The 13,926-nt window shown below is 35.2% G+C and overlaps 1 protein-coding gene across 4 annotated transcripts in view; it reads right to left on the bottom strand.

Moving 5' to 3' along the window:
• The window catches only part of POF1B (POF1B actin binding protein), a 76,731-nt gene that overhangs the window by 42,266 nt on the left and 20,539 nt on the right, over nucleotides 1–13,926 (bottom strand). For all 4 annotated transcript variants that reach the window (XM_046672596.1, XM_046672595.1, XM_046672597.1 and 1 more), the window contains exons 4-5: nucleotides 11,828–11,908; nucleotides 3,993–4,094 (exon numbers count right to left, since the gene is read on the bottom strand). In XM_046672596.1, coding sequence (XP_046528552.1) covers nucleotides 3,993–4,094; nucleotides 11,828–11,908 — 183 coding nt within the window. The remainder of the gene's footprint in view (nucleotides 1–3,992; nucleotides 4,095–11,827; nucleotides 11,909–13,926) is intronic.

Raw genomic sequence — 13,926 nt, 5'->3', positions numbered from 1 at the left:
TCTGCTTGTTTATTTGTCATGACTTTTTTTTTTGATAAGCATAGAGCACAGAATAAGAAAATATATCTGGTTATTTCAGTTTGGGGGATTTCAGGTATAAGTCAGTTTCTGACTTACTATAGTTAGACTTATGATTTTTCAACTTTATGATGATGCAAAAGCCATACACATTCAATAGAAACTGTACTTCGAATTTTAAATTTTGATCTTTTCCCGGGCTAGCGATATGTGGTAGATACTCTCCCGTGATGCTGGACAGTGCAGCAAGCTGCAGCTTCCAATTAGTCTCTCAGTCATGAGGGTAAACAACCAATACACTGACAACCATTCTGTACCCATACAACTGCTCTGTTTTTCATTTTCAGTACAGTGTTCAATAAATTACATGAAATATTCAACACTTTATTATAAAATAAACTTTGTGTTAGATGATTTTGCCCAATTGGAGGCTAACATAAGTATTCTAAGCATATTTAAGGTAGGCTAAGCTAAGCTATAATGTTCGGTAAATTAGGTGTATTAAATGCATTTTTGACTTAGGGTATTTACAACTTACAATGGGTTTATCAGGACGTAACCCTATCATAAGTCAAGGAAGATCTGCACTTGAATTTCCTATATTATCCTGTTATTGTTCTACATTTATAACAGGCATCTGAAAGCCAGTTTTCAAAGAAAAAATACTCTATTTTTAATCATAATGCTACATTCATGCACATACAATTAACTTTGAAAGTATATATTTGGTGCTATATTTCCACTTGACTGTGGAAAGCTGACCTATATTAATAAAATAAAGCACTTCAAATTTTAAATCATTTATATGTAACAATTTTCAAACTAAAATGAAAGAAGCAAGATGCATAAGAATGATTATAGTATGCTCCTTTTTGTGTGACTTTTTAAAAAATGTACATACATGTATATTTACAAACGTATACAACTGCTTTTAAATGCATAGAGCAAAAAACTTTTAGAGTGACTGACTTTTGGAAGACGAACTGAAGGACAGAAGGCTCAGGATAGAGGGGTCTTTTTCCTCTGTATACATTTTTATTCTCTTTTTATAATTTTTATGCTTTGAAATTTTTTACCATGTGTACAAATTATCTTTTCATGTATACAAAAATAGTTTTAAAGAAAGAAAAATTATATAAAGAAATCCATTTTACAAATAGAAACTGCCTTGATAGACATCTAGATAATAAAGGTCATAGAATCAGTTCACAGAATCATTTTCTCTAGGCTCTTTTCAAATTTCACTCACTTTAAAAATATGCTAGCACTAAAATGTCTACAGTTTAGAAGTCCAACTGTGTACTATCAGCAACTTTTGTACAAATTTTGGGGGTGAATGTATTATCTATTATGTTACAAAATCCCTTCACATACTGGGTTAGGATAAAGTCAGTGACAGTCTGAGAAAACCTTCACCCAGTGGGGAGCTTGTACACTACTGAAATAGGATTTCTCCAAAAAAATTAATGTGTTCCTTAAAAAGAAAGTTAGGAAACATTTTGAAAGCACACATCAACATAGGACAATAAAGAAAACAAAACCCATTTCTTAATCATCTTTCTTTATTAATTTATCAGTTGATTCTTGAATAGAATGCTGACAGTCTGTCCATCTGGGGTGTCTCGTGGTTTCCCTGAGCCTATTTGGCCTCTGAACCACTTATTGGTACCACTGAAGTCTGAGCAGGTTTTCAGTTTTCGATTCTCACATCTGACTACTAAAATTCTTGTTCCATGGCAAGATATTCATAGGTTACTCATACTTTTGAAGCATACCACAAGCTGAATTTTTAATGTAGAAAAGATCAAACATTTCTGATTTATCATATAGTTTGTCTTCTTTGATAGACAAAAAGACAGTAAAGTTCATGTGAATTGGATAATTATCTTGCAACTGGCGCCACTTTACCACACTTCCACAACAAAGACATCTTTTTCGGACAGATCCCATCTCTTAAGAGCTAGTCCTATTTGAACTAGTTTCATGTGACATTAAGCAGGTTCCTCCAGACCCTGGCTTTATCCAGCTTGTCCTACTGTATCCCTACCACTGAGGAAACTCAAGTAGGTCAAAGAAGTTGTAGTTTGTTTCATATACATAGTTCCTTTTATCCTAGACAGTCTCCCATGGCAGTTCCAAAATTCCCAAGTCATTTAAGTCACTAATAAGAAAAATGGATGTGAAACAGTAAATATTCAAGTGAATAGTAAATAGCAGCAGTGTTCCCTTAAAAGCATTCTTCTTAAATTGTTCCAGATGCATAGCAGTAATAATGTATAGGATATTCAATCTTTTCCTCTAGGGACCAAGATTTACAAAATCTGTTTATTCTCTTCAAAAAAAAGAAGCTAGAGCAGCATGAAATGATGTGTCTTGAACATTCCTTACTATTTAAAATGTGTCAAACTTATTGTTTTGGCAGTCCACTTGGATAAAGGACAAATGTTATAATTTGATAGCTTGAGGAAAGTGCCCCTTGAAGAACTGACATATTTGACTAAATTTTTCTATTTGGTATCACAATGTCCAGACATATTTTGCCAGTCCTCTTGAATATATGTGTTCAATACATACCATACCAAATCCTTCAGACTATATCCAGCTTTCCAAAGAGACCAGAATCGTAAAAACTTGCATGCTTATGATTCTGAGAGTTTACTCTATTTCATTTTTATTGGGCATCAAATAAGTAATAATGTATTAGTTTCTAGGAATCTAATAACACTTACCTATAAATGCTCATAAAAATAAGACGTTCTCATGCCAAGGAAATTAAAAAGGAGAATTTAATATATTTTAGTGTTTCTTTTGTATATGAGGAAAATGATTTTGTGATCAAAATTCATTTGATATTATTTAACTCTCTGTTATGGGTTAAATTGTGCGCTCCCTAAAAGACCTACATTAAAGTCCTAACCTCCAATACCGCAGAATGTGACCTTATTTGGAAACAGGGTCTTTACAGAGGTGATCAGGTTAAAATGAGGTCATTAGAATGGGTTCTAATCAAATATGACTGATGTCCTCATAAAAAGGAGAAATTTGGACACAGAGACAAACATGCACAAAGGGAAGACGATGGGAAGACACACAAGGAGGATGCCATGTGAAAGATGGAGGATTAAAGTTATGCATCTATAAGCTGAAGAATGCCTGAAACCACCAGAACCTAGGAGATAGGCATGGAAGAGTTCCTTTCCTAGAGGCTTCAGAGGGAGCATGGCTCTGCCAAAACCATGATTTCATACTTCTCGCCTCCAGAACTGTGAGACAATCAATTTCTACTGTTTTAAACCACCCAGATTGTGGTACTTTGTTTCAGCAGCCGTAAGAAACTAATACACTGTCCTGGTTCAAGAATGTCCAAGAGACAAGTCCCAGACTTTGTCTGGACTGGACATGCTTGTATCCACTGAGCAGATAAATGTGAAACCTCTACTGGTTACAGTAACAACTCTGCTTGAAGGACTGGGGACCCTAGATGCCATGAAATTACCATTCCCCTGCTGCAGTTTTATGCTCTGGACTTGGTCTCTCAAGTGAGCTTAATGGAATTTTTAAAATGCGACTTGAAGCTTTAGTTTTCTAGATCTTTTACAGTATGCAATATTTTACATATCTGTTTATGCATATTGTTCATGTAAAAATTCATTTCATATTAAACAAATTAAGACAAACATAATTTTTTAAATTGTGATTTTTGTGACACCTGTTTAAAAGAGACATACAAATGATTGGGCTATCTCTATTAAGTTCAGATTCTACCATTAATTTTCTACGTGACTTGACATATCTACTTCAGTTTTCCTTTCAGTAGAACAGGGACAATAATACTTCACATGAGAAAATGGGTTTGGAAGAGTTAAGGATGATATAAAGGGCTGAAGACAACTGAATGTCATTTTAGCTCTATTAAAATATTCATAATTCAAAAGTATACACAAAAAATAAGCCTTAAAACTAATTTTACATACCTGATTCGTATTTAGCTTCTCCACTTTTCTTATTGTTTTTTCATAAATAACATTGTTTCCTGGGAAGAAATGGCCTCCTCTTAAGAATGGAGACAGTGGTTCCTATAAAGACAGTAAATACAGTGTTTTGATTTGAAAGGTACCTTTTCAGAGGAACCTTAATTTAAGCAAATACCCAGTCTCTAATGAACTCTGAGGTAGTGGCAGACATTAGGAGGAGAGTGGAATGATATCCCAATAAGGTTGTGAGAGATGTAAGGAAATAGTAATAAAGATAGTCCAGTTTCTCAAACAACAATCTGGATCTCAGCTACTACATTTTCCTAGGCCTAACACAGTGTTTTGGGGAAACTGGAAGAGTGGGAAAGATATATATATTTTTTCTGTTCCTAAGGCAAGATATAATGAATTTCCTTTGAGGCAGACAGGCATGAGGTCAACCTCATCTAAATTGGGTTCACTGGCAGGTTTCTGTCTATGTAAAAGCATTATCCATGAAATGCAAAATAAACATAATTCAGCACCACTGAGCCATAAAGAGTTTTTTCCTGAAACTCAATTTGGGTGCCCTTGAAGTATAAATTTTTACTTGTGACTATAATCAAAGGTAAGTCTCTCAGTACAAACATATGTTTTGAATATTGAGAACAGAGTTGAGCCTTTAGGAGCCACTGTATCTCCATATAATAAACAAAATTGATACAGGGTTATCCAAGTGCTTAGAAGATGTCAGCCAATGAAATAAGGGCTGGTGACAAGTCCAAGATCTGAAAGAAACCAAGGAAGAGCTTTTAAGAATCAGACCAGGAGTCTAAAATAAATGTAATGTGTACTATATTTATTTCCCCTCTTTTGGTTTTCATATGAGTCTTTACTTATGTATGGGGAGAATTGGGGATGTTTTGCTATAAACCGAAAATTGCATTCATTTATTTTTGTAATACAAGGGAACAGTATAGAAGGGGATTGACGAAGCCTGTTACCAGATAATGTATTTAGGACCATTTCAAAGTCAACAAAATGTGCTTGCATTTTTGTAGTCTGCTATTGTAAAATCTCTTAGAACAACTGGACTAAAACGCTGGCTGTTGAAAAGGCAAGACACTCTTGAACTCACAGCTATGCACTTCTTTCATTCAAGTTTGAAGAAAGGGTGCTTTAACTACATGTTCCTGGGATACTTTGGTAAAACAAACATTTAAGTGATTAAAGTTGACTAGCTGGTGAATTATTAAATCTAAAGATAGATATATTTAGAAAGATTTCCCTAGAAGCTATTTTGTGTTTAATTTTGTAAAAAAGCCTCTTTGGTAGTTATTTGCAATCATGTAACACATGTTTAAGTGATTACTATGCACAATATACTTTGTTAAGGGTTATAGGGCATGAATCAGATTATTACCAGGACTATTGAATATTGATCAGGGTTCATCAACCTATAGCCAGCAGCCTGTTTTTATAATGTCTTCAAGCTAAGAATAGTATTTAGAGTTTTAAAGGACTGTAAGTAAAGAGAGAGAAGACCAAGACCCTATGTGGCCAGCAAAGACTAAAATATTTACCATATGGCCCTTTACAGAAAAATGTTGCTAGTCCCTGATCTAGATGATATATGAACACAAACATCTATAATACGAGGTAGAAAGAGGTAAATACCCTTAAGACGTACAGAGAAATAATTTATGATATGGAATTCAAAAGAGAGAAAACCTGAGTTCCATCTGGCAGTGCTCAGGTATTACTTGGGTCAGGTGGCACTTGACAGAAGGTTAAGGTGGGCTTCGGATATGAGGAGAGGGAAGGAAATGGTATTCCAAGTGAAGGAAACAAAATTAGTCAAGACACCGAGGTTGGAAAAGTGTAAGTTATATGTAGGGGACACACTTGGCAGATGGAGCTTGGTTCGGCAAGCAGTAAGAAGCCTTTGAATGCTTTTAAACAGATATGAGTTGAACATAAGTCTAATTCAGGAAGATTAATTGGAGAATGGGAAGAGTACAGGCGAGGAGGCCAGTTATGAGATTATCCTAAATCATCAAGGACAGTACTTTTCAAAGATGACTGAGATATTGAACCTGAGAAATCTACTATCTGGCCAATGGTGCCAAAAACAAAAAAGAAAAAGTTGAAACATGTTGAGTTTTATGTGCTCCTGGTAAAAATCTAGGTCTGATTCATGTTTTTATTCCTCATAACACTTAGCAAAGTATATCGTGCATAGTAATCCCTTAAACATGTATTAAATTCCTGCAAAAAGCTAGCAAAGAGACTCTTTTACAAAAAATGTACAGGTGGGCATTCAGGTGTAAATGTCGAGCACACAGTTGAAAACACATGTCTGGAACTGAGTGGGGATTTCATAGCTACAGTTCTAGATTTCAGAATCCTATGCTTAGAAGTTCTAGTTAAAATCACACAATTGCTGAAAAGGCAAGTGAAGATCAAAGACAGAACTAGACAAGCCTTTACATGTATGAGAATCAGAAGAGAAAAACTTCACTAAATTAAGAGAACATTTCAAAAGGCAGTAGGAAGGTGAGTGAAGGTGTAAATGCTTCAGAGAGGTCAATCGGTGAGAATTACGAACTGGACTGGATTTAGACTACAACAAATCCATTGGATTTGACTACTAAAATTAGTTGAAGAAAGTGCAATGGAAAAAAATTCTGGAGTCATAAAGCCCGTATTCAGTTCTGCCTCTATCACCTACTTGCTGTGGGAACTTAGGCAAGTCATTTACCTTCTCTGAGGCTCGGTTTCCTTATCACAGGAATAGTAATGCTGGGTACTTTATATCATGCAAAATAATGTATTTTAAAGTACTTTTAATCTGTAATTTTAATGTTAAAATGACATTGGTTTTTAATAATATAGTGATATAATATTTAAAATCCATAATGCCTTTAAAATAATTTATGAGAATCTTGTTAGATATTTTCTAGGATATCAAATTTAAAAATACATAAAAGTAGGCTTATTGAGGGCAGGGACTTTATCCATCTTGAATACCCCATAGTGAATGAACAGATGATTGAATGAGAAGAGATGACATGAACCTTTATCTTAAGGATATCAGCATCTTCTAAGAGGGTAAAACAAATTTAGCAAAAGCATCAAGTTTTCTTCTCGGTGAACTAAACTTCACTATACATGCTAAACTTGAAGAAGAAAAATCACTTAGATGCTAACAGTGTTGATTCTCTCTAAAATGTGTGTCACACTTATTATTTTAAATGACTTACTGAAAAAAAGAAAGTCCAAATTTAGGGGACTATTATTTTTCCAAAATCTACAAGAAAGTAAAACCAAATATTACCATGAATAAATCGTTCTGAGTAAAACAAGTAATATGTCAACAAAATAAATTTAATCAGAAAGATTTCTCATAAATGAGCTGCTAGACAGTTTTACTATTTTAGCAGCTTATTTTTTTCTATCTGTACATTTGAATTGGTTCCAGATCCACCCTAAAAATTAACAGGTGTTTTCAAAGATGGCTGATCTTATAATTTTAATTGTTACTTTTAGAACCTCTGGCAGTAGTTCTCACAACTAACAAAGTACATAGTCCCCAACATCTACTTTACTGTTCCCAGGCCATGAAACCTTGCTGGAGAAATTTAAAAAAAAAAAAAAAAAAAAGATTTGCTGGTTTGGCTTAGTGCAAATTCAAGTTATCCGATTTTAAGAGGCCTTCCAACCTTCACGGTCATACTTGTATTCATCAAATTCTCTATAACTGTGGTTACAAATCTTTTCATTTTCCTCAGTCCCCTGTGCTCATGCTCCGCCATTCTCCTACTTATTGAGAAAACCAAGATAATCTATCCAGTGAGATTCCTCCCTTTCCTCCCCACCTCAAAAATCTCTCAGTTTCTGCTCCTTCCATCTTATTACAGGGAAAGACATACTCTTTTTTTTCTTGACGTCATTTCTCTGTCATTTCTCTGTCTATACTTGGAATCCTATCTTGTCTTGTCTCTTCCAGAGTCTTATCCCATTTGTCCCTTTCTCGGTTGCATCTTTAGTTTTCCTTATTACTAGTTCTTTCCCTCTGTCTACAAACCTCTCAGATCTCCAAGATCCTGTTTTATCCTTTAGCTACCATCCCATCTCTCCTTCCTTTGACCAATATCCTTTTTCAAAGAGTAATACTTATTCCCTCCACTTCTTGATCTATTCAAGAAGGTTAATCACCCATTAACCTTTTGCATCTAGATATTGCCTCCACAAGTATACCAAAACTGCTCTCTCTGATTATCACCATTGCTTTCTTCATGGTCAAACTCTATTCTCAAACCTTATCCTTCTTGGCCTTTTGGTCATTTGAGACCGTTGACCAGCCCCATTCTCTATTTGCATCAGTTACTCTGTGTTCACAAATCTCTGTGACAACTCCTCTGCCTGTGAAAATGGCTCTTTCCTTCTGTTTCCTTAAAGTAGGCATTTCTCAAGGTTCTGACCCCAGTCCTCTCCATTACCCCTCAGTGATCTCACTCATTCCCACAACTACAATGATAACTTTAAGAGGAATAACTCCCATGTTTCTATCTCAAATGTGACCTTTCTCCGAGTCATTTTTAACTGCCTGTTGGGCGACTTCCCTTCCATGAACCTCAGAGGCTGCTGGTTCAAACAGATCTCATAATCTCCCCATTTCCCAAATCAGCTTCTCCTCCCCCTCACTTCTTAATCCTTTTAACTGGGCTGCGATACTCTCAGTATCTCACACTGAAAGCTTAGGGTCATATTTGACTTTTCTTCTTCTTTTAACCCCATGTGCAATATAAGTTTTCAAATCTTGTCAAAACTACTCCAAGAATAACTGTCAGAAAAGGTAGAGTGATGGATTTGGAGTCAGAAGACTTGAGCAAGTCATACTTATTTAAGCTTTAGTTTCTTCATTAGTAACATGATACTAATAACAATGTTAATTGTAATAATGCCTTAAATATCACAATAAGTCCTTCTCTGATTCCCCCAAATAAACGTATTATCTCCAAACTCTGAACTTCAATAAGACTTCATCTGTATTTCTCTCATAGCGGCTATCATACACCCCACGTGTATCTTACGCAGCTACTTGTGGACATCTTTTTTTCTCTTCCTGAGAGGAACTAGAAGCTCCATTGGTTCAGGAATTATGTCTTATTTCCTTTTTTTTTTTTTTCTATTTGAAGACTGTACAGTGCCCTCCCCACAGCAGGAGCTCCACAACTGGAAAATTAATGAAACTGATTAATATCAATTGGATTCTATATACTGATGGAACAAAAATATTTCCTTCATTTCTGGGTCAAGTTATATACCAGAACGCATAAATCTTTTGACTAAAATGACAATAAATGGAGAATAAGGAAGATTAGGAGCAGCCAAAAATAAAAAGGCTGAACAGAGGTTTAAGGAAATTATAATGAGAGAAGTAGATTGAGATCAGTTTAATTACAGGGAGGAGAAGTAAAGATTAGACAAGCTGGGAGGTGAAAGAGGGTAAAGTTGCCATTTAGGAAGCTCAGCTTATTATAAATATTGTAATTAAGCCAGAATCTTCTCCTGGGGGAATTTAAAAGAGCAAACAAAAAGGCATATACTTAGATAAATAAAATAGGGAATATATCTAGACAGGATTTTCAAGCTGCTCTGCAAAACTAGTCAGATTATTTTTGTTTGCAAAGCATGGGGATTGAAATTTATTTTATTCCTCAATAATCAAAAGAGTTAAAAGCGTTAAAGTGATCATTTTTCTTTAACTCTCTGCTGAGTCTTCTCCCTGAGAAACCGTTTGCTTCTTTGTAGTTGAACACAGCCATAACAATAAGCCTTTACAGGGGCAGGTTCAGTGTTACAAGTATGTTATGTACTTGCATACATACTTCTAATTTCTCTGCCTTTGTAATTATACTGTGGCTGGGGAGGATGAAGGGGAAGGTGGTATGTAAGTGAGTCTCTGGCTCCTAATCCACGTACATCATCAATTGTCCGTAATTTGTAAATGTTTCTCTTCCACATCTGCATTGTCCCATTTCAGTCCCAACTCTGCTCCGCTGTAACTGAATGGTTTGGGGCCAGTTAAGAACTTAAGTTTAAAGGAAGTTAGGACATTGTTGAGTTCACTCCTCTATCCCCAGTTCTTGGGGCAATTTTTGGCACACAGTAGGCAATCAATAAATATTCATTGATAAATTACTTGAACTTCTCCGTGTTTCCGTTTTCTCTCACCTCTCAGGATTAAATGAAATAAAATGTGTAACTTGCCTAGCATGGAGTGTATACCCAATAAATATTAATTCTTCCTTTTCCCCTTTAACTAAAGAGTAAGAATTCATCCGAAGTCACATAAGAATCGCTGGCAAAGTGGGTTGGAATCCGAATGATTTGATACTTAAAATTTCTTTGTGGATATATCTTAGACAAACATAGTAATTCTCACATCATGAAAAAGAAAAGTGCTATCTAGAACTAATTCTTTGAAAGCCAAGGATATCAAGGGTGATAATGCATCCAAGTATGCATATCCCCCAGTTTCTGTGTGAAAGAAAGGAAAAGAGGGAGGAAAGAGGGGAAAGCATAAAGTGATCAGCCAAGTTATAGAAAGAGGCACACTCTCATCTCCTGGGCCCTCGTTATGTCCCTCTCACCCCCACACACTTTTCAGATTTGTTGCTTAAACAGATGATTCTGTAAAAGAAGGAGCAAGCAGCTGCTTTACTGTAATCACGTTCACTTTTGATATTAAATACATATATACATAGCTATATGAAAACTCAAGCAAATGTCTAAATCACCCCCTTCAACACAGAGCTTGCATGCTCATAGGTTCACAGAAGCACACATGCACAACTAACAGCCTCCTTAGCTAAAGACACTTGAGAAAAATGATTTTAAAATAAAGAAAGAAGCAAGAGGAGAGATAGATACAAGCAGAAGAAAAGTACATCCTCCTCATCCACCTAAAATAACACCAAGTGTGCTGCCCTGATTTAACCATTTGCTTTCCACACCTGAAGCAAATAATCAATTTTATTTTGTGAGAGAGGGGAAGATTGTTTCCCGCAATAGTGGAGAAATAAAATAAAGAACAAAGCAACGAATTGCTGTATTATTATCTGAGGCACACTGTTTCTATTTGTGAAACTTTTGTCCTTATAACCTCGTAGAAGAACCTCCTGTTGCAGTTAAAGAAGGGCTCTGTGGGTGTGTGCACATGCATGTGTGTTGAGGAAGGCTTACTATTGTGAGAAAAATCTTTCTTAATTTTCTTCTCAAAATAAGGCAAGGAATAATATCCTACTTTGTAAAATATAAGGTTATGTAATTTTCAAAAGAGCCCATTGCTAGGCACAAAGATTTATACACCTTGCTAGGCAACAAAGGCATGGAGACACTTTTGAACTTTTAACTTTGGGTTTTCTTTTTCCTAGCCCATACCTCAATGGTAAATCTAAATAGACTAAAGACTCCAATCCCTGATGGAACAGCTGATACTTTTTATATGAACCCTGTGAAAGAACTTTGTCGCCTTTTTCTTTGGTTCAAAGTGCACAAAAATCCTTTGTAGCACAAGGATGGGGCTATAGAAGTAGAAAAACTTTATAACCCAGGAATTTCCATGCTGCTTGGAACTATTGCATCTCTGAGTCAGAATGTATGGGTACATTGTTGTCTGGAATTAAACATGACTTCTTTATGTTAATGATTAGAAATTAACTTTGTGGCTGGAAGAAAGTCCAACAATCTGATTTTAGGGATCTGGTAACTGAGTCATCCTTCTTGTTTAATCTATCAGTTTCTAAACAACTGCAGGTTGGGACAAGAGTTCGCGTGACAGAGCTTACCTGTTCAGGATTTTGTACTATGTATCTCCTAATAGTGGTCTGTGGATATGTAGTGACTTTCACTGTGGGAGAATGGAGTTCCTGTGAAGAAAAGATAAATGCTGCATATAATCATAGTCATTTAGTGACCTTGGAGCCATGATAACAGGGAGCAATTTTCAGAGTAAAATTTTTAAAGTCATTTGCATAAATGATGACGTATGAACTTATATTCTAGTTAATTTCAGTCTCAAAAACATATGTGAAAGCATGTGTTTGTGTGCTCAGCATTGTGCTAGGTATTTCTATTATACTCATTTCATGGTAATTCATCACATTCCAAACAACATTTGATGAGAGTTTCAAAACATTTGTTTCACTGTAAATGCCCCTAAATGATTAGAAGAAAATATAGCTTAATATTTTTTTATTAGCTTTTCTGTTTGAAAAGGACATCCTATATTTTAAAAACTGGAAGGAGATGCAAAGAGAAAAATATCTGTGAGCGTGTGTATACTTAAACTAAATCTTCAGTGTGGTGGAGGGAGGGTCATAAAGAATATTAAAAGGGAGACAAAACACTAGAGAAAAGTCATTTATAAACTTTTGATGGAAAAAGAGTAGATAGCATTAATATAAAGAGAGTTTTTATACCTCAATAGGAGAAATGTTTTCATACTAATAGAAAAACGAGCAAAGACCACGAACGTTTATAAAAGAAGAAAAGCAAATGGTTAATAAACAACAAAAAGTATTCAACCAAACTAGGAATCAAATAAACATAACAAACGAATACCATATTTTAACTGGAAAAAATTTTAAAATAATGATGCCAATGAGGGTCCAGTAGGAGGAGCACTTTCCTATGGGGAAGGGAAAGATTGAAAAATCGTCCATAGGCTGAAATACGCGGCCATTAAAATAATAATCTTGAGTAATACAAATTTACATGAAAAAAATCTCACAATATTATATAAGGTTAAGTGAGAAATGAAGGTATAAAGCTGCATATATGGTATGATCTCAATTTTTTATTTGAATGGAAGAAAACATAACAGAATGCCAAGAGTAGCATGTTTGGGTAGGGGAGGGGATCATGAGTGATTTTTATTTTTTCTTCTTTAATCCTTTTATAGTGGCAAAATTATCTACAATAAACACAATTTTATTATCAGAAATAAAGCACACAATAAACTCAATTTTAAAGCCCTTCATTATAAAAAATAACAGTTAATGCAATTTTTTGATCGGATTTGAGTCTGATGAACAGCTCTGTGATTTAAGTGGACTTAATTTTCTGAGGTAATCCTATCTTGGTGGTCTTGTAGGGCTCCATTTCTAACTCAACTGTAGCCTTCATCCCGCTGTGCTGTTTTGTTATGTATGTGACTGACCCATGCTAATCTGTGAGCCCTTTGAGAATAGTGATTGGGTCTAATTTATCTCTGTGCAATGTTTGGTACATACTGGGCACTCAGCAAATCCTTGCTGAATAAACGCATGACTCTAATTGACCTAGCTCTAGGCTAGGCCAAATTAGGAAGTGGTAGGCAAACTTTTCTTTGATAATCTTATTTGTTCTGCATAATATCACCATTTCCTTATTGTGCCCAAGGTCTAGAGGCCAGTTTTGGTCCTTTTGTCACCTTACTGTCCAAATTCACATCCTGGCACCTCATCTGGGCAGGCCTGTTTTCTTAGAACATCATGTTTCTCTCTCCTATCCTCCAAATCACATATCTTTTATACTCTTCTCCTATGTAGTAACAAACTTAGGATGTTTTATGTTTTATTTTCTTAGAATTTACTTTTAGATATATGGTGACTAGCTCATTAAACACATTTGATAATATGGTATTACATTATTATTATAGCTACCTTTTGGAGATATAATGCCTGGATTCAAGAATAATCCTAAAAGTAGTATTATTAGGTCATAAAGGCTAAGGGAATTAGGCCCGTGTGTCTTTCAAATCATGTACCTTTGAGAAGGGCTAAATCTGATTCTCTAAGTTACTCTCTCTGAATGTAATCTTACAGTGCTGTCACTCACGAAGTCAGATCCTCAATCAATCCAAGACCTAGGCACTTTATTTGTGCTCAAATCAAGGACCCTTAAA

Source organism: Equus quagga, chromosome 10 (genome assembly GCF_021613505.1).
Source record: "Equus quagga isolate Etosha38 chromosome 10, UCLA_HA_Equagga_1.0, whole genome shotgun sequence".
Taxonomy (NCBI): Eukaryota; Metazoa; Chordata; class Mammalia; order Perissodactyla; family Equidae; genus Equus; species Equus quagga.
This window is presented reverse-complemented; position numbering and strand designations above follow the sequence as displayed.